The sequence below is a fragment of the Acanthopagrus latus genome, chromosome 8 (genome assembly GCF_904848185.1).
Source record: "Acanthopagrus latus isolate v.2019 chromosome 8, fAcaLat1.1, whole genome shotgun sequence".
Taxonomy (NCBI): Eukaryota; Metazoa; Chordata; class Actinopteri; order Spariformes; family Sparidae; genus Acanthopagrus; species Acanthopagrus latus.
Window position 1 is genome coordinate 8,303,786 of NC_051046.1, and position 20,817 is coordinate 8,324,602.

Genomic DNA, 20,817 nt, shown 5'->3' on the forward strand with positions numbered 1-20,817 from the left:
ACTCGTACTTCCTTGTACACTTTGACTTACATAGAAAACATGGACACTACTTACACTGCAGTTTTGTACTAGTGACCCCATATTAAGATATAGTGTAATCATTCATTTATTTGAAACGTTTACATTTTATAATATTTGTTGTCTTCATGAATATAAATTGTTTTTTTCATTTTATTTCCTTGCATGTCATTTAGTGTTCCGTCTCACCCACATGTAATTGTGTATGGATGTAAGTGGATTCAGTGTGAGCTGTGTCTGTGATTCATTGCATTTTCTATGACTTCATATAAGCAAGGATTCACTGTGCCTGCTTGCTATTATTCACCAGACATGTGCTGTCCTTTATTCTTTGTAACGTGTTGCTGTAACACTGATCACATTCGATGCTGCTGATGGAACTCGTAGCTTCTTCTCTAAGCTTTCACAGTGGTACAGTGGCCTCGAATCCAGACCAGTATGGCTGGTAAGAAATACTCGCCCAGACGTATAACTCTATTGTCGTATTTCTCCTCCGCAGCCAGAGGTACTGTATGTGTAATCCTGATGTGGTGCAGCAGTTTCACAACCCAGACACCATCTTCATCCTGGCCTTCGCTGTGGTCCTCCTCAACACCGACATGTACTCGCCTAACATCAAACCCCAGCGCAAAATGGGCCTTGACGACTTCATACGCAATCTAAGAGGTCAGTGTGCACACATACAGCATAGTACATGCATATGGGAGAGATGAAGAGTGCCTGTTTGCATAGTAGCTGTATGTATGTGCCGTATCGGGGAGTGTAAAGAGCTCATATACTGAGCTGCAGACATGCTCCAACCTTTAAGCGTTTGAATACTGGTGATATGCAGTAACTTCACGCGCGCACACGTGCACATTTTCGAACCTTTTACTGCAGATTATGATGAGGAGATGCACCGGAGAGATTTGTCAGGAGGAATGATAAGAAAAGACGAGAAAAGAGAGCAGAGGGCAGAGGAACTTTTGCAACAAGCTCTCTCTTATCGACCTCACCATCGGTAATTTGAGTGATGGCTTCTTGAAGTGAAATAAATTAGAGGCGGCGGATGCTCGCCCCAGCTCCCTACCAACAAGAAAAAAAAAAAAAACCCTCAGCTGTGCAGGAGGAGATTTCAGATATCCTTGAGTCAGAGTTCTGCCCCAGAGGCCATGGTGTCGACCCATTTAATTGAGGCTCACTTAGCGTTAGATTTAACGATATGAGCTACAGTTACCAGAAGCATCTCATCACCTGCAGCCTCGCAGAAGGCTCTCAACACACACCCTCGTCCGGCGAGCAGATACCAACATTTACTGAAACTAAAGGAGGGTTTTGACTTTCATTTGCACCTTCAGCTGACAGAACAAGCCGCAGTATAATACATTTCAGTACCTTCTTCATAAATATCACACAATTCAGGTTTTAATTCATGAACGGTCCAGCTTCTCCCAGCAGCAGCGACAGACCGCGGTGAGGATGTCATTGTGCCGCGCGATGATGGAACAATGACGGCGGCACAATGGCAGCGCACACACTGGGATAAAAGCACGGTTTCTGATTCACAGCTGCCAACACTACGACGAAAATAAAACTAATTTTGGTTTTTAATACCTCAGACAAAAAATACACGAGCCCACAAGGCCAGTCTTCATTGATTAGTAAGTGTTTGGATCCCCATTAACTTGCACTGTGGCTGTTGTTAATCCTCTCGAGGATACACACAGTGAACAATCAACTTCTGTGAATAATGAGCACAAATATGACATTTTAATCAAGTGTTTGAATTTGAATATGTTTGGCGTCTTTGATAAATAATTAAGTTTGCCACGTGGCACCAATTTGCTATAATTATTAATCAAATTGTTCAGTGATAGGCAAGTCACAATGGAAGTAATGAAAAAAAACATTGGTATTATGTAAGTTAAACAGTAATTAACTGTCAAAAGTGGAGCAGAGCAGCACATCTAACTGTCCTCCTGTTGCTAACACGGGGTGAAGTACAAGTTAATGTCTGAATATACCACTTAAAACCAACTTTTCCGAGGCTGTCACCAACAAAAGTTAACAGGAAACATTAAAAAGTCAGATAGTTATGGTGTTTTCAACCAACTCAAGGAGTTAATGAACAACTTCCTTTTCAGTGGTCACCCTGACATAAAAACTGCATGTATATCATCACCAATAAAACTGCTTATAAACTTTTGTGACTTAGTTCTAAAACAAGGCTCAATTCAAAACCCTTTTTTTTCGCGCAGGTTATGGCTGCAAGTGCACAATTTCATGACAACAACGTTTTTTTTACAGGTTAGTTCAGAGTGCCCAGAGGTCACGCTTGAAGAGGTTTGGGTTTCATTCTCCTCTTCCACGCCCGTTAGAAATCCATCTGCGAGATAATCTTGCTATCGGTGTACACTTTAGTCCGTCACTGGGCAAGCAGTAACCCGGCAAAAGGAAGGTTAACTGGTGATGCATTTCTATAACAGACTTATTGATTTAATAAACTCAGGTGTGTTGTTACTTGCAACGGTGGCAAATGATCCAGCCGTCTCTGCAATGGCGGCACCGCTTGTTGTTGTCCGTTCAGCGGGCAGAGCTGATCACCTGCAGGAGATAGATGGCTTCTTACATTTCATGGATGATTGTTCCCTCAGGCGTGGATGACGGAGCAGACATCCCCAGAGAAATGGTCGCAGGCATTTATGAAAGGATCCAACAAAGAGAGCTGCGCTCCAACGAGGACCACGTCACCTACGTGAGCCGCGTGGAGCAATCCATCCTCGGCCTGAAAACTGTGAGTGATACGTGTGTGCAGATCGTTCCCCCTTTGCCTTTCTTCTCATTTCAGCGAGCTGTCTGCTCTTGTTTGTACTGTCTCCGCTCTCTTGTGCCATGTATTATTGCGCTGCAGTCTGTCCTCTGTACTATCTGTCATCTCTGTCTTTTTAACCTCGCCTCCGTAGATCCTCGCTGTGCCCCACAGACGCCTGGTGTGCTGCTGTCGTCTGTTTGAGGTGCCTGACGCCAACAAGCCTCATAAACAGAAACTCTCCCAGCTCCAGAGAGAGGTCTTCCTCTTCAATGACCTCCTGCTGGTAAGAAATGTCTATCATGTCACTCACGTCTCTAAATATGCAGCTGAAACCAGCCAGCTATAATCAAATTCACAGTATGTTAATTCAGTGACGTTGCGTGTCTTGCTGTAGATCCTTAAGCTGTGTCCCAAGAAGAAAAGCTCGGCCTCGTACACCTTCTGTAAAGCGATGGGTCTTCTGGGAATGCAGTTTCACCTCTTCAGTAATGAGTGTAAGATGCTGTTTTACTCTGCAGTAGTTTATCCTCGGTACCATTATGGCCCGGGGCTGGAAAAATGCTGAGCTAACTGTCAGAGCTGTCTGTCAATTCGAGATTGAGACCCAGACTTTGAATGAATAAAACGAAGGAATGCACAGCTGTTGATTTATGGGCAAGACTTTTCAGGGGAGCTGCTTGCTTGATCTTTGAAAGACAGTTTATTCAATCACAATTTCATAAGTTGTCTCTGGTAAGAGATAATGTTGATGTGTGACTGAACCTGCAGTAGGCACATGTAATGCAGAAATCAATGACAATAGTGGTGTTTACTAGCAGGCAGAGCCCAAAGACGTGTTTTTTTTTTTTTAAATTGTGGATGCAGCGTTGGAGCCTCATTCATTGTAAAGAAAGCTGCTCTCTGGTGCATGAATCGAAAGCCATTGTGAACGTGCTAACAAGCTGATGTTAGGATTTAGCTCACAAATTGTTGGTCTTTCTCACAACTTGAATGGGGATAAAATAATTTAAACTTGTGTCTCCCTCATGTTACTGTGATTATTGTACCTGTATCGATCTTTATTCAAGTTAGCTAGTTAGCTGGCTCAGTTGCTTGAAGTCTGTGGTGCTCTACGTGCCCACAACACCAAGAATCTGGGTAATTTTAATTTCTTATTTTTTTTGGGCTTCAGGCACTATTGAGCAGCTTTCCCAGGAATGAACGGAGCTTCGGCTCCAACACTGCAACCAGGTTTTAATGTAACGTCCAGCTGAGAATAATTTGACACTATGTGGCACTGCACGCGTTAGGGGATCGACAAAGTTATTACAATTCATGCTCAAAGGAGTGTGAATGTCTCCCAGATTTCATTTGGTACAGACACAATGCGAGGATGGCTAAAACAATTCTGTGAAACATAAAAAAGAACACCAGCCAATTCACCTTCTGTTAATATCCGCTTTCTAATGTTTCTGCAGACTTTTAGTCGCAGTGCTCAAGAAGATGTTGCTGCCGGCAAAAACACATTGAGCTTTTTTTGCTGGTATTTTTAGGTGCAACATCTGGAGATCTATAGTAGAAACAGAAATCAAAACTCAGGTGAAAGTTTGTCAGCTTCTGTCTAGTTCCCTTTGACACTTGTCGGGGGTTTTCTCATCAGACTACGCCCACGGCATCACCATGCTGAGCCCGTTTACCTCAGAGAAGAAGCAGCTGGTGAGTTTCTGCTCCCCGAGTGGAGATGAGCTCAGGAAGTTTGCCGAGGAGCTCCGAGAGGCCATCACAGAGGTCAACGAGATGGAGCAGATACACATCCAGTGTAAGGGGAAGCACACACACACACACACACACACACACACACACACACACACACACACACATACCTCAGCACAAACAAACGCAAATGCAAAGGACACAAATACTGCAGTGAAATGCACCTGGTTGCAATCCTCTTCTTCTTGTGTTCCAGGGGAACTGGAGAGGCAACAAGGTATCCAGCCACACGGCATTCACACCAACGGCGGGCAAATGGACACGCACACAGGACACGGCTCTCCCTCAGGTGCTGGTTTTGCTCACGCAGCACAAGATGCATTACACACATAGCAGTTCATACATTACTCAAGGCCATGTGGAAAATGGGACAACTTCATGGAAGAGAGGCGCATCAAAACACACCGAAAAAGAAAATGGAAAAGCAGTGTGGATGATGGTCAGAGGGCTTAAAGTTTTTGCCTCCGCTGTCATTGTCACTTGAATTCTGTCTTTATGCTAACATTAGCTGCTAGCCCTGGCTACATGTTTGCTCTCAGCGAGAAAGCTAAATGTTTGGCGACCCTCACCACAGCACCAGGCGCGCCATTTCCCTGTTTGCAGTCTTTATGCTAACTTAAGCTGCTAGCTGGCCCTGACAGACATGAGAGAGTTATTTATCTCCTCACCTAACTCTCAGCAAGAAAGCAAATACATGGATGTTCCCAAAGTGGTGTACAATTCCCTGGCAGAGTTGTTGGTTTACATTTGTTCTTCCACTTTGGACAGAACCAGGCTAGCTTTTCCCCCGTTTCAAGTCGTAATGCTAACGTGAGCGGCTAGCTTCACGTCGTGTGCACCAGACAGACATGAGAGCGGTATCTAACTGTCAACAAGAAAGATAAGAAATATAATTACAAAAATGTGTAACTATTGTCGGTTAGCGTTGTTGGTAAAGATTTTTCCTCCATTATGGAGAGAACCAGGCGAGCTGTTTCCCTGTTTCCTGACTCGATGCTAACATAAGCTGCTAGCTCTAGCTGTGCATTCACCTGACAGATATGAGTGAAGTATTTATTTCCTCATCTGACTCTCAGTAAGAAAGCAAATTAGTGTAGTTCTCCAAATCCAGATTTGCCTGGTAGACTTGCTGGTTTACACTTTTCTTCCTCTTTGGCTTGCTGTGTTCCCCCCTTGCTCCCGGTTTAATGCTAATGTCCAAACTCAGCGAGCGGTATCAGCATCCTTATCGCTCTGTATATGAATCATAAATCTGCTTGTTGACTCACAAACAGACCCGTTTGTCCCCACAGGCCAACAGGATCCGTACGATAAAACTGGCAACAACAACACAGTAGAGGTAAGTGCTTAAGCCATTCTTGTCTCCCTCAGGTAAGTGCCTGCATTGACAGCGTTGTGGGTGTGGTCTTTGTTTGTCTGTGTGAGTGCGTGTGTGTGTGTGTGTGTGTGTGTGTGTGCAGTCAGACAGGGACCGTGCCTCCTCCTGAAAAGAAAAGTCTGCTTTATGCTTTGCTTTTAAAAGAGCACCGCCCGAGGCACATCCCCACTATGCAGCCTGGGATACAAAAAGGCCGCTGAGAGGAGTCTGCGGTAGCGGCGCCACAAACAGTCTCTTTCTGTGCCTCATGAGTGGATCAGCAGCCACTCCACTCGCTATACAACATCCCTTCTTTCATCAGCTGCTGCTTGCCAGCCTTACTGTATAAGCCTTTGCAAGCCACCATAAGCCTGGCTGGCTCCTAGAATACCATCTACAAAGCCAGATAAGCTTGATACCGTTAACAGTCTGTTGAGTGTGTGTGGGTGGGTGTGTGTCTGATAAAAAAAAAAAAAAAAAAACAGCCCTAACTTTAACTAAGCATAGCGGTAGAGACTGTTTTCCCCCACCGTTATCCCAGTTTTCTCTCTGTTTTATACCTTCGCCCATTCTCTCCCCTCTCTCTCGCTCTCTCTCCCGCTCTCAGTCAGTCCTTTAGAGATGTAATTAAGTGTGTTAGGGAGACACCACGCCCTCGGTGTCACTTCTCTCCTCTCCCGACCACCCCCGAGCTTCTCATTCTGCCACTCATGACCATGTCCGCACACACGCACGCACGTGAAATCCCAAAACGTTACCGCCATGATTTCTTTCCCAAAATCTCCTCTCACCTCGCAATCCTTTTTCTCTTCCTGGGCTGGTGTGTGTGTAAAAAAAAAAAAAATGTCTTTGAGAGAGAAAGTGTAAATCATGTGAAAGCATGATTGAGGGAAAAAGAGAGGAGGTGTGTGTGTGTGTGTGTGTGTTTTGCATGCGCTCGCTCTGCATTTTACCTTCCTGCATGCCTGCATGCCCATGTGCGTAACACACCAGAGGGCTGCGTAGAGGCTGCGTTCAGGCTGGTAACTCCTCATGCGTTCTCTGACTGTTCCTAAACTAGGTGTCAATTCACAACAGGCTGCAGACCTATCAACTGAGCCAGCCCAGCATTGAGTCAACGCCTCTGGCCCTGGCTGCACCACCCGCCCTGCTCAGCCCCGTCCAGACAGGGGAGCTCCGCCCAGAAACACTCATCCAATGCCAACAGATCGTCAAGGTGATAGTCGTGGACCAGAGCGGGCGAGGGCGGATGGAGGCCTTCCTCAGCCAAGGCCCGGCTACCCATCAGCTCATCCAGTCCGCCCTGTCCACCCCTGTCCGCGTCAGAGAGGGGGATGGTCCTCAGCCCCCTCTGCCGCCTCCCCCTCCACCTTACAACCACCCCCACCAGTTCTGTCCCCCTGACTCACCCATGCCCCTCCACCACACCATGCCTCTAACCCGCAGACGCAACTCCAGCGGCTCCCGCAGCATCGTTTGAGTTGTCAGCTGCTCTACGAACCCCCAGGGTGGGGGTGGGGGCCAGACCCTCACACTCGCACACGACAACACACACTTGTCTACTCTCTCCAAATGGTGAGATAAAAGCATTGCAGGGGAAATACTGTATGAGTCCAAAAAAAAAGGGGACAGAGGAAGAGGAAACCAACCAGAATATATTCATAGTCTTGACTGAGTGGTGTTGTTTTTGAACGTGGAGTAGTTTTGATGCCATTTCTGAAAGACTTTCCTTCTTTCTTTTGTTTCCAACATGTCACCCAGTAGCTGATGATGTTGTCCGTCTAGATTTCACACTCTTCGAGAGGTCTCGTGACTTTGCATTTTTAAATGTCACCTGTCCAGCGACTGTGTCTGCGAGCTGTGACTGTGAAACTGAGGGGCGACGTCAGAAAAAGCGGACTTTGGCAGCCCTGAAAGGACAAGGGATTGTTTTAAATGTGAAAGACAAAACTCCTGATGATGAGCTCACACCTCTTACCAAACTCAGTGAGGGATCACTCGAGCAGAGCGAATCTAGCTTCCCCCCACTTTCTTTATTTTCCTCATCTCTGCATAATGTGAGCAAACCAGCTTATTTGTTTCCTTCATTTTCTGGGGAACAGATAATCAGTATGTGTGAGGAAGAAGGGCAAAGAGCGGCTGCAACGCCACCACCACCTCCACCTCCACCACCACTCCGTCATGTGCAGTGAAGTGTAGTAAGCAAGGATGCTGCTTCTCACTAACCCAATCTAAAAAATATGAAACCATATCCTGACGACAATCATATTTTTCCCGTGCTTCATCTTTGTGTTGCTGAACTTGTGTGAGCAGATATCGTCACAGTGGCGTGTGACGGCCCCGATTCTGTGGCGCTTCGCTCTCTCGGAGCTCAGGAAAGGATTTGTTGCACTGTAACATGTAATTTCTGCACCTCTGAGTCGAACTGAGAGCGTGCTTGTGTACTGTGTGTTCAATCTGCTTACTCACGGGCAGCAGAGAGTAGGGCTGGTAATTCATCCAAAACAAGGCTCGAACAGCCAGCCGAAGCCTTTCTCCTCCTGTATATTTACCCCCTAATGGGTTACCTAGTGTGAATATTATTGTTACCTTTGGCAATATCTCTGCCTAGTTTGAAAATGAATAAGAATTGCTCAGCGCAGGGCAGATCAAGGTCACCTCACGGAAAAAAAAAAACAAAAAACATCACTCTCCTCACATGTAGTATATTTTTTTCCTCGCACACAGAAAATGTTTTAAAAGCAGAGATGCATTCCTTTGCTGAATGTTAATCAGGGGGAAAACCGAAGATGTCCATGGAATACTTATTGATTTCACCGTGTCGTCCGTCCAGCGTTGATGGTTCTAGCTTGAGCCGGTTTGTACAGCAGATCACAAATCATCCGACTGAGACACACCGAACACGTCTTGTATCTTTTTGCACCACAGAATATATTGAATATATATTGTACATAGATAATATAGATTTATTCTGAAAAAGTGATTGGTTTGCCCAGTGTGTGTACCCACGTATGTATTTGTACAGAGAAGATTCTAGTTTAAAAGAAAAAAAAGGATATTATAGTTATTATAGATATTATTATTCACATTTAATATCAGGGGGGTGTCCTAAATCCTACTGCTACCAGAGACAGGAAACAGGCAGCTTTTATAGAGTACACTCCAGTTACCATGGTAACACACACTGATATTATTACAGATCTACATTATTCATTAGAAAATTACCATGTCATGTTATTATAGGATTACTAAGAGATGGCTGTGTCACCTGTGAAGGTGTGTCAAGGGCTATGCTGTATTGGTAAATACATGCAGTTAATCACTGGTCATTTGCACACACGCACACACACACACAGGTATATAAATACAGTATATATATAAATATAAATATATATATATATATATATATATATATATATATATATAAATATAAACATATATATATTTAAGAGCATACACAACCACGCACACTGATGTATACGTAGCTGGCAAAGCAACAACAGATCCAGCTTAGATTCACCTTAGAAACTGCTTGATTTCTGGTCAGAACGCCCACTTTGTTTACTGTAAACTCTGACTGACTTGTACTGTACAGCATGAGGTCGTTTATTTAAGTTTTTTTTTTTCTTTTTCATTTGCAGTGCAAAGGGGGGGGTTAATTATATGTTTGTATCATTATCGTCAGGGCATGTTGAGTTGATTGATGTCATTTTTTCTCCCCCCTCTCTCTCTCTGTCTCTCTCTCTCTGTCTCTTTCTCTCTACTACTACTTCCTCTCTCTTCTTTCTGCCCCGACCGGCCCCTGCACCGATCTGCATCCTCACTGTGGAGCACTGTCATTAATCTTTGCACCCTCACAATGTTTCTAAAAAGGAGATTTCTTAAGAAGATCAACATGTTTACTAATGGAATATTTCTAATTTTTTCTGTTTGAAGAGAATGAAAGAATAAAAGTAGTTTTTACTCTCGACCTCGAGGCTTTCTGTCTGTGTGCCTTGACGTCAGCGCCGTCTCTCCAGCGGTCCCTCACCTCCCGGCCTCTAATGGCTCGAATTTTGCACCAGGTGTGCGAGAAGGACGAGGGAATGAAGGGGCGTATGGGAAATCACGCTTCAGCTGCATTCCTGCGTCCTTCCAGCACACCGGCTCTGACCTCATTCATTAGCGGGCGAGGGTCAGCTGCAAAGAAATATTGAATCTGACTTGTTCTAGTGAATGTCAAGTTGTGTGTAGTGAATCCATGTGTGTGTGTACATCGTGTGCCCTCTAAACAATAAGAATAAGCCATTTGTATTTCATATTGCGAGGTGTATTCATGTTAAGTGTTGAGGCCAGAAAAAATACAAGTAGCTTTTATTTTTGAAATTCACTCTTGAGAAAAAGGATAACGCTGTCAATACTTCGACGCAGGTAGATTTACAAAGAGATTGAAAAAAACATTAAAAAAAAAAAAAAAACAATACCATTTTGGCTGAATAAATTATCTTACAAAAACATAGATGATATCGACATAATACAGTAACGACAATACACAGTGAAATCAATTTGTGCAAAGTACCTGAAGGCTTGCAGATGTGATAGAGCTCTCGCAGTCAGCTCACCGTTTTCACTCTTTTTTTTCTCCCTGTCGGCTCTGAGATTCTTTCTCCCTGTCTCCCTTTTTTGTTTCTCTCACTCTCTTTGAAAACAAGTGGACAGGAGGTTCATTTAAGGGGAGGACTTGCGCTGAGAAGTGGGGCTGAAGTGGAGCAACAAAGTCTTAGTCGACCGACAAGGCCGTTCAGTTCAGACTGTGTGGTTCACCTCCTGTTTCTCCTCCCTCTGACCTTGAGTGGTGGAGGCGGTCCAGTCCGTTGGTTGGCGTCCCGGTGACCTTGAAACATTCAAGTGTCACTTCTCCTCCAGACGAAAGTGTCCCTCGGTCGGTCTTTACATAGTGGTCTCCTCCCATTCCAGCTCGACATCACCTGAAAAATCAGGATAGATGAATGAAGTGAGCACTGTTCTGTGAGGAGTGTGAGGTTCCTATTTTGTTGTTATTTACCTTCCATGGCGTCCAGGGAGTCCATCTTTTCCAGAGCAGAATAGCTGACAAACCAGATGGATTGACTGTTGCCTTTGTTGTTCAGAAGTTCAAGCGTACTTTGGTGCAGGAAGATGTACTGCGCCTGAAACAAGATTACTCAAAATTATGTTTTCTCTGGCGCCCTGGTGCTCGATGCAGATCATTAAAATAAGTAAAATCCTGATCTGAACTGGAAAAAGATGATTAAAATAATAATAATAAATCAACAATGGATAAAGCACATGAACTTAGATACGATCATGATAATGCCTCTTGATATGTTGCTTTTTTTTCTCTCTTTCAGGACAAACCTGTTGATTGACTTGTTTTTGATTTATCTCTCTGTCATGCACACAAAGTGCTCAACAGTGCTCATGGTTTTACACACTGCCAAAAGTAGAGCCGCAGTGGACAAACTTTTCAATTTCTTTACGAAATTTCAGGGTTTTTTTGCTGGTTGGTCTTGGACAACATTTTCTCCAAACTTGTCAAATATAATCTGCTGCAAAAAAGGTTCTCCTCCTGAAGCACAGCTCGAGTTTCACATAATCAGCCTGCCAAAAGACATCGACGTACAGAGAAGACATTTTTACTGAAGTGTGCATCCCTTATGTCCTCACAGAACCTTATCAGAGCTGATTTGCAGATTTATTTCTGGCTTCCCAAAACAAAAGTAACATTTAAAGACTCAAACACTGAGTAAATAGTCATATTTGAAATGTTGCTTTTTATTGCAGCAGTCATGGATGTATTACAGTAAGCGTAGTGGATACCATGTTTCAAGACAGCACCAAGTAAGTAGATTTCTTTTCAGGCTTCCTCAGGCTTTGAGTTTTCTGACCCATAGATCCTCCTAATTAGTGTCCTTCTCCGGCTGAGTGGTGAGATATGGACGCTTGAGAGTGTTGTGTTTTCAGATGAAAGAGCAACTCTTCCACTGGGGCAATGATAGACAGTGAAAGATAACCTTCATCCCTGAAGGATTTTGGTTTATTTCTGTCTGTGTGTGAATTTGTAAAAGAAAATGAACTGAAACCAGTGTTGAGCTGGGTGCTAGGCAACCACCTATGGTATTGTTAAGATGCAAAGTGGTACTAAGATCCAGTCCTTACAGATCCTACATATAAAAGAGCACTTTTACCTCACAAATATAAAACTGGTGACCCCTGGAAATGAACTTCCTGACCCCCAGGTTGAGAACCGATGGCCAATACAATAGAGTCCCGCTGTTGTCTTGTTTAAAGCTGTCAGTTAAACAGCTGTGCTCCAGTATCTCCGCTGTGAAATTTGTGCGTTCATATAATACGACTGGACTCTGGCACACTGAACACTGCTGTCTCAAAGAATCATGCCCTCGCCGGTTGCAAGTGACTCTTGTAGCTGCAGACACTGCAGGCTCATACCTCACTGCCACAATGTGGAAACTAGGAAATGTACAGAACATCTAGAAACAATGAAACAATAACACCGAGAAGAAGTGCAGGCACTAGGCGAAGGGTCCCTGCAGACCCCGAGACACTGCAGTAATGACTGAATCGAGTAATTTTGGGATAGGTTCATGCTGTTTTTAAGGGGGGGATTCCTGCTCAGCATATGCCTTTAATCCACTGCCAGATCATTCCCTTTATCAAAACGAGAATTTTCCAGATATTTCCTCACGGGGGATGGGATCGCAGCAGGGCACGAAGTGAAAAGTAGGACAGCTACACTGCCACTGGAACAACTTAAGACAAAATACTGTATGATCACCCCTTTTTTTTCTTATTTTGTTTGTTCTTTTCGGGGCTCTGAAATAAACTAATTTGACGTGCACTCACCAGATTCTGTACCATACACATCCGCTCGCTGCGCAGCTCCGCCACCAGGCCATAAATATCCACGAAGTCGTGATCTCTGACATGCTGAATGAGGTGGTCGAGAGCAATAAACACACCTGTCCTGCCCACACCGGCACTGAGGAACAGCGAGAGAACAAACCATTATACTGTCTGCCACTCCGCACTTAAAAAACTATTAGTATGTTAAGCACCAGAGGAACAGAAGAGGATATTATATCATTGACAGTACGGCCTTTTATGGATGGACTTTGCTGATAGGAGACATATTTATGCCATGTCGGTACACACAGTACCTGCAGTGGACCGCTATAGTGGTGTTGTCGTGCCTGTGGGCTCGGACAGCTTTGACAAACTTAATGAGAGTGCTGCAGGACTCCGGGACTCCGTGCTCGGGCCACGATGTGTAGTTGAAGTGGCGAACCAGGATGTAGTGGCCGTGCTGCACAGAGGCATTAAGACAAGAAGGACAGCAGGTTAAATATCGTGACAGTTCCAGAGTTTATTTCATCGCAGGGCAATATGTTGATATTATACCAATACTGTTATATGAGACTACATATTGTCTCTGACTTGGAAATCATTATATGTTGATATGTCATAAGAGTGGTCTTTTCCTGGTTTTAAAGGCTGCATTATAGTTAAGTGATAACTAACTATCCAGACTGTTCTACTTTTACTAGTATGTGCCCTTACACACGTATTACTGATGATGATTTTGTTTAAAGATCTCATTATGAGAATATTTTAGTACCAGTAGTCATCCTTACAATTTTGTCACAATATCAGAAAGGTATTTTGACATAAATATTGCAATATTTGATCTTGTTGCCTCTTCCTAGCATTTATGAAAAGCTTTTCAGGAGATTTTAAAATATCGAAATATACATGTATATTGGGATAAATCCTAAAAATATTGCAATATTGACTTAAGTCATTATCTCCTCGCACTACTTCGTTATAATGTGAACTTTTGTATTCATATTATGATGGTAAACATATCTACAATAACACAACCACCATCAGATATATTCATGCAGATTTTTTTTCTGTTTGTCAGATGTGGAACAAATAACTATCAACACGGTGCATTAAGGAACAGTTTGACATTTTGGGAAATCTGCTCACTGTCAGTGAGATAAGATCAATATCACCTTCTTTAAATTCAAAACCAGAGCCAGGGGACTGTTACATAAACAGCATCATATTTCCCAAACACACAAACATGATCATCAATCTTCTCATCTCATTCTTGGTAAGAGATTGTACGAACGAGTTTCCCGACATGTCGGACAATTCCTTTAAGTGGTTTTGCCTTTCAAACATATTGAAGACCATTTGCTAGAATAAATATGAACAGAAGACACCCACAGTAAATCACATTTCATTTGCTTTACTATACATAGGTTGTTACCTTCTGTTTATGTGGTGCTTTACAGTTTACAGTATGCACAGTGACATGCGTGAGGGGTCAAGAGCTCTGTTACCTTTTCTACTTTTAGGGTCCTGACAGTCCAGTCAGGCAGGACCTCCTCGGACACTTTTGAGATGAGAATGTCACTGAACACTGACATCGGCTTATTGTCCTCAGGCCAGTACTTGTGACACCGAATCTGAAATGTCACACACACACACACACACACACACATTAGATCTTCAAAGCAGATATTACTTTCTTGGCAATAGAGTTGTAAACCCAAAATGGAGCACAGCCTGTCCTCAGAACACAATTTCATAACAAATCCCTGATGACGCACTCTGCCTTTCTCGTAACACTGCGTGAGCATGGCGATGGTGCGGGTTCCTGTTTCCCAGATCATCCTCCAGAAGTCTGCCACGGTGCCAGGCAGAGGGCCCTGGGTGGCTATGAACTCATTGGGACAAAGGTAGCCCTAAAAATGTACAACAAAAGAAAGAGAAATGTTTAATTTGTGACATAAAGACCCACTGAAATTATAAACAAATGTAATGTATTATTGAAAAGATTAATTACAATAAACAAATTAATAAGCCTGAACATTATAACCATGTCTGGAAATGATGAATCAGAGAGGCGCAGGGAAATATCTGGAATAAATTCCTCGAATGGCAAGAAATGCGCTTCATGCCTGCATAACTTCTTTCATAACCTGATAATGACTCAAGTAGAGGCGAGCCTCCAGGTTAACCGCAGGGCTTTCAGCAGCTGATAACTTGTACTCACTGAGACGAAGCTGGCGTTGATGTAGTCGGAGCCCGCGGTGCCCGGTTCTGACAGCAGTTTCACTCGGTTGTTATTGTCTAGACACAAATGAAATCCATATGCAGTTAATGTGAGAGCGTAAACACAGACATAGTTTTGCTAGGTTTGATCACTTGGGACAGCTAGTTTTTTTTTTCAATCTGGCTACGTACAAGGCTTGATGTTGGGGAAGCGGTTTTTCGATTTGTTCCAGGGCAGGTCAGCGTCGGTGGTGCCCAGGTCCTGCAGCAGTTTTGGAAGCTCCTGGGGATATAAGATATATAAGAAATCTTTTGAGTCCCCATACGTAACCTTGATGTTGGTGCTTTTGGAGACTTGGACTAAGCCATGGTGCCATTTTTGGGGGGTTTTTTTTGGTTGTTTTTTAGTCCCCATGTACTTCAGTTGTTTAGAAGAGCACTGCAGCTCTGTTTTGCTGCTCCAGAAAAGTTGTGAGGATTACAAAACTTCACCCAAATTTCAGTTGGCATGAGCATGACTATTGGCTGAATTCTCATATTTGGGTGCACTTATTCTTCAGGTGAACGTGCAAACTTTAAAGACTTTGAAGAACACAATGAAAATGAGTGTTTAAATTAAGAATAACATTGGAGGTAACCCTTAGATGGATGAAATACAGACAGAAGTTAGCAAGCACATATGTTTTGTATTGACTATGCACATATCATGGTCATGACATAAATAAATAAGGGTACTTTTAGCTTCCTATTTGCAGTAGCTGCCATCTTGTATGATTTTTTTCTCCAAATTCGACTTTGATAGGATGTTACACATCTTTTTTTTTTTTTTTTTTGCACTTCTGTGAAGTGCATGAAAACAAGAATCAAGCTGGCACTTTCCATTCATCTTCACTGTCTGCACTAAACTCTGCTCGTTATCTGTTTTCTGTGATGCACCAGACTTTCCTTTATGCTCACATTTTCTTTGGCAATTCCAGGCAATTTTCAATTATTTCATCCTCATTCATACATTTATGAGAAATCTTCTGATATAAAACGTGTCCAGCTTGCGAGCCAACACTTACAGCAAACTCTTCCTGGAACTTGGCATTGTCACTGGCACACAGATCCTCTACGTGCTGCAGGAAAGACTTCTTGTTGACAGGCCTGACAGAGAAACAGAGAGTAAAGCTCTTCAACATGCTATTTTCCGTAGGTTTATTCTTGGTTACAACATGCAATGCCGAGCAGTGCAGAACGTGCTGATCTACGCCGCAGCTACTGTGTGAATAAACACATTATTTATGCAGGATGACTTACTTGAGTGATTTCCTGTAGCTGAGCAGCCTGCACAAAAATAGACAGCAAACATGAACCAAAATAAACAAATTAACTCAATAATCACAACCCACACTGTGGTATTTCTGACAGCTGAGCTGATCCACAGTGCAGAGAGTATGTTGTTTTGTATGTTTAAGCCAAAGAGCTTCAACCATTTTAAATCAAATCCACTGATTAAACACTGACTTTGATGGTTCATTCTGAAAGAATCTGTGAACGTCAGAAAACTTGAATGAAGCATGAAGGTTGTTCCCCCGTGTCTGACGCTTCCTTGCATTACTGACTACTTGCAGCAACGCAGATTCTTAGCTATCGATAAAACTTTCTATCCGTGCCCTCTGAGGCCGCTACGCTGTCTGAGCAATTTCAAGAGAGTGGGTGGGTAAACACATTAAAATAGTCTCAAGCAGAGGAGTGTCAGCAGGGCTCTGAAATTCCTCTCGTGATGGAGGAAGAGGAGAAGGCTGTGGGCACTACTCATTAATTCAATTATTGACCTCCACTGAAAGTTTAGTACACAACACACATGGATGATTTAAATTAATGGGTGACGATGATGACACGTGCACAGTGACGAGAGGAACATGCGACGAAGCAAACCCAAAAGAACGTGACGCAAACGCACACACACACACACACACAGACGCAGGTCAAAGCCAAACTTACTGGATCACATAAATCTCTTTCCGTCTAAAGAAGAACGAAGAATACCTGGTGAGAGAAATGTGCTCAGTGAGAGAAGAATAATGTGATTCAAGGCAGATTTGTGTGACGCAGGGAAAGTTATTGGAGCCATTCGTGTGATAAGTAACAAGGAAAAGTGTGTTATTTTAACAGATGGTGGTGTTCATACAGATCTCAGCTTACGGTCCATGAAAAATAGCCTGGTCACAAGAGATACGCACCTTCCCAGTGACGGCACATTAAAGATAACGATGAGCAACAAATAAGTTTTGCGTTTTGTTTTTTTTTTCGCCAATTCTACTCATGACAGCCTCCTTTTTTCAGAACTAGGGGGAGTCAGTGGGTATGAAAAAATGTCATATTTGATGTTTAATAAGGCCGGATAATATTTGCTCAAGTAGGGCGGTTATATTACAAGAGATAAGAGACCAGATCTATCTGCCAAGTGGAAGCTCCTTTATTTATTTAGAATCTCTCACGTGGGTGTTTTTTCATCCATGCCTCTTGAAGAAATCCACATGTTGCCGCTCTATTTTTAGTTCCATTTTTACCACAGCTTTTCAATGTTATTATTTATCTCTCTTGGAAAGTAAAGCAATATTTTTGTTTTCTTGTCTATTCACATTGAAAACTGCATCTTCTTTCCTTAAGTTATTTCACCTTGATACGCCAAAGCTAACACTGAATTTGACTTAATTTCTCACAAGCTCGCAGCACTATTGTCTGTGCAGTTGTTTGTGCCAAAAAACAACAAAGGCTAGACGCTGAGTGTGTAAGAGAGGGTGGCTGGCGAGATGCAGACAGGATGACTCGTCTGCTCTGCAAAGAACTGAAGGTAAAGTTTAAAGCCACAACGATGCTGTGTAGTTTTCGTAGTGCTGCTGCTGCTTCTATTTTCTGCACAAACTCTACCACACTAGAGGAGTTTGTGCTGACAGCACATCAAGTTGGCTGCGGCAAAGAGATTTTCTCTGTTGACTTCGATTTAAAATCTTGTCTGGAGCGGCTAAATCAAGCCTAAAGTCATGAAGTGTGCACACAGCTTCAAAACCGTGTGTGTTATATTTGGTGAAGAGACACTTATAGATTGAAACTAAACACTAACCGGTTTAGCTTTTCCTGTTTCAGCTCCAGATCTGCCACAGCGATCAGCTGATCCAGTTTACACTTGGTCTCTATGATCTCTGCCTCTCTGGGTGAATAAGTCCCGCCCTCCTTCTTACGCTGATGGATCCTGAAATGTCAATCAAACACAGATTTAAAAAGAATAAGAAAGGAAGTAGATTTGCTGCAAAGTCACCGATCTGAAATTAGCTGTATTTATTTAGGACTGTGAACGTTGATTTAATGCTTGTTGCCATCTTACTTGACTGAGCCACATATGATGATGATGAGCAACACAGCCAAGAAGAAAGACAGCAGAACTCCAAGAATGATCTGCTCTTCTCTCGTTAACAGGCCGTCCACTACAGAGAGAGGCAGAGGAGACAGACTCGATAATGTCACACAAAAACAACACAATCGACTGTACAGGTTTTGTTTTCACTTATTAATACAGGGATCAATACACGCACCTGCAGTTTTGACATGCTCAGAGTACTCAGAGTCTGTGGATTGACCGTTGACATTAGTGGCTCTGAACTTAAACCTGGTGAACAACAGTTGAGTGTCAGCGCTATGTTGTCGTAAAATGTATACATACAACAATTTCAAGTTGTTGTGTGCACTCACACGTAGACCGTGTTGGGCTTCAGAGGTCCATTGCAGAAATTATCGGTGTTGTTCTCCTTCATACAGTCATCACTCTCTCCGATCACGTACGTTCCTGCCGTGCTGTGATTGTGCCTCACCTGGGGCCGGCTGTCTCTGGACACGCTGCTACTGCCTCTGACGCGTGCGGCCGTGCGTGATGCCTCGTCCTCCGCAAAACACGGTGGGTTGGGGAACCCCTTGTCAGTCAGGTAAGGGGCAGGACGATCAAAAAATGCTTTTTTCCAGTTGGTCAGGTTATGACTGTCCTTCACTGTGACAGGGGTTAGAGAAGAAGGAAACACACATCACAGGCAGACTGAGTCAAATTTCTGCTGACATAAAGCCCCTTTGGTTTTTGCTTACATTTTGTCTTTTGTGAGCTTAGCACAGAGTGACACACTGTAAAACGAGATTCAACTCGGGGCTTAAAGAACAATAACAATATTTATGTATGTATTATCTAAAAGTGATGGCTGTCAATGTTTCTGAAGAGTCATACCCCCTGACTCGGCCACGATGACCTGGATTTTTGTGATTGGTCCGTTGTCGTCACTATAGAAACAGGCAGGCATGCGGATGGTGATACTCCTGTGGGTTACCATGGCAACCCCTCCATGGCCCAGCGCTGCCTGGGGTCTCTGGGTTGGCTTGGCCGGGGCTGGAACACACAGAGGAACACACATAAACACATACATAGGAACACAAACACACAGGTTGTGTTAACATAGCGTGTGTGATGATGTGTTTTCAGTCTGATGCATTTACATGTAAAACATGATAAACAGTCTTCTGCTCTGAATAATGAGAGAAAACCTGCACCTCTACATCATCCACACACAACTGAAAATACTGCTGACTTCCACTTGCTGTGTCAGAGTGGGGGCCTGTTTGCTGTTGTGCTGTGCGATTATACTGTGTGGTGGCAATTCTCTGTCTCCAATCTATGCTGCACTGCTGCAACAAGAAAGAGAGAATCTCTGCAGCGCAGTGCAGAGCACAAGCCAAGAAGAGGGGACTTGTACCTTTGATCCCTGTAGTTATCTGGACATGTGGGCTCGGTGGGCTCCTACCAGCCCCGTTCTTTGCTGAAATCTACAAAGAGACAGAGAGAAGAACGGAAGTAAGACAGCAGAGAGGGGTTAAAGAAAACTATTCTTTAACCGAGCGACTGTTTTAACAAGGGCAACCTGGAGTTACAGTCTCAGGGGCAAATATGATAAACTTTGCCCAAGAACCGTGCATACACCTTTTCCCTCACTTAAACTGCTATTGATTAAGGGAGAGAATGCGTCCCAATCTTAAGAACCTTTGTACATACTTTTCTGTAGAAATAGCTGCAGGTTAAATGATGAGGTGGACATGAAATATAAATTAAAATGCCACTAAGAGACACATTTATAAACATAATTTTAATGATTCATGTATGATCAGTTTACCATTACTTTTATTTACATTAGACTTTGTGATCTTTCAATCTGATCCTGAATTGCAAATCACTCTGGAAAGACTGAGTGAGACTGTTCTTTTTCAGCTCTATAAAGGAATCATTGATCATCCATCTGACATTTAAAAATAAAGATTGAGATATCACTGCACTGATGGTTTATAATGGTACATGTGCGCTATAAATAGCCATAGTTGTGTGAAATGGTCTTGCATAATGACAGCTGATCTGATGCTGTTGAATACCTTCTCGGCCTAATGAGTAGTGGAGCAGACACACATATTCATATGTAAACTGATGTTTAAGAGCTTTTTTCATCATCCATTTCTCCAACATAAGTGCTTCACCTGTATACTGTAGTTGTGTCCTCCTTTGAGACCCTCTATGACAGCAGTCATCATGTTCTGGTCATTTCGGGTAATATCAAGGCTGATGTTCTTGACCAGCTGGCCTTTTTCGTAGATGTACACAAAGTAAGCAGTTATGTTTCCATTGGGCTCCTCTGGAGGGGTGAAAGTCACCCTCACACGGTTCACCTCCTCTGGGATAACGGAGACAGTCACGTTCTTGGGAGGATCTTTGGGCTCTGGGGACAAA

General features: G+C 43.3%; 2 protein-coding genes across 7 annotated transcripts in view; one reads left to right on the top strand and one right to left on the bottom strand.

Moving 5' to 3' along the window:
• Positions 1-9,888, top strand: part of iqsec3b (IQ motif and Sec7 domain ArfGEF 3b) — a 35,298-nt gene extending 25,410 nt beyond the window's left edge. The window contains exons 8-15 of one of the 2 annotated variants that reach the window (XM_037107243.1): positions 518-684; positions 2,652-2,791; positions 2,961-3,092; positions 3,204-3,303; positions 4,449-4,607; positions 4,758-4,850; positions 5,854-5,900; positions 6,979-9,888. In XM_037107243.1, coding sequence (XP_036963138.1) covers positions 518-684; positions 2,652-2,791; positions 2,961-3,092; positions 3,204-3,303; positions 4,449-4,607; positions 4,758-4,850; positions 5,854-5,900; positions 6,979-7,398 — 1,258 coding nt within the window. In that variant the 3' untranslated portion in view covers positions 7,399-9,888. The remainder of the gene's footprint in view (positions 1-517; positions 685-2,651; positions 2,792-2,960; positions 3,093-3,203; positions 3,304-4,448; positions 4,608-4,757; positions 4,851-5,853; positions 5,901-6,978) is intronic. The other variant, XM_037107244.1, reaches the window with a different exon arrangement.
• A 366-nt stretch (positions 9,889-10,254) lies between these two features.
• The window catches only part of ptprq (protein tyrosine phosphatase receptor type Q), a 38,974-nt gene continuing 28,411 nt past the window's right edge, over positions 10,255-20,817 (bottom strand). For 3 of the 5 annotated variants that reach the window (XM_037107240.1, XM_037107242.1, XM_037107237.1), the window contains 18 exons: positions 20,568-20,806; positions 19,799-19,868; positions 19,276-19,434; positions 18,756-19,047; positions 18,599-18,672; positions 18,391-18,490; positions 18,130-18,258; positions 17,007-17,051; positions 16,320-16,346; positions 16,085-16,166; positions 15,213-15,303; positions 15,022-15,098; positions 14,576-14,710; positions 14,306-14,431; positions 13,115-13,260; positions 12,801-12,936; positions 10,963-11,086; positions 10,255-10,885 (listed from right to left, as the gene is read on the bottom strand). In XM_037107240.1, coding sequence (XP_036963135.1) covers positions 10,848-10,885; positions 10,963-11,086; positions 12,801-12,936; positions 13,115-13,260; positions 14,306-14,431; positions 14,576-14,710; positions 15,022-15,098; positions 15,213-15,303; positions 16,085-16,166; positions 16,320-16,346; positions 17,007-17,051; positions 18,130-18,258; positions 18,391-18,490; positions 18,599-18,672; positions 18,756-19,047; positions 19,276-19,434; positions 19,799-19,868; positions 20,568-20,806 — 2,090 coding nt within the window. In that variant the 3' untranslated portion in view covers positions 10,255-10,847. The remainder of the gene's footprint in view (positions 10,886-10,962; positions 11,087-12,800; positions 12,937-13,114; positions 13,261-14,305; positions 14,432-14,575; positions 14,711-15,021; positions 15,099-15,212; positions 15,304-16,084; positions 16,167-16,319; positions 16,347-17,006; positions 17,052-18,129; positions 18,259-18,390; positions 18,491-18,598; positions 18,673-18,755; positions 19,048-19,275; positions 19,435-19,798; positions 19,869-20,567; positions 20,807-20,817) is intronic. The other 2 variants (XM_037107238.1, XM_037107239.1) reach the window with 2 other exon arrangements.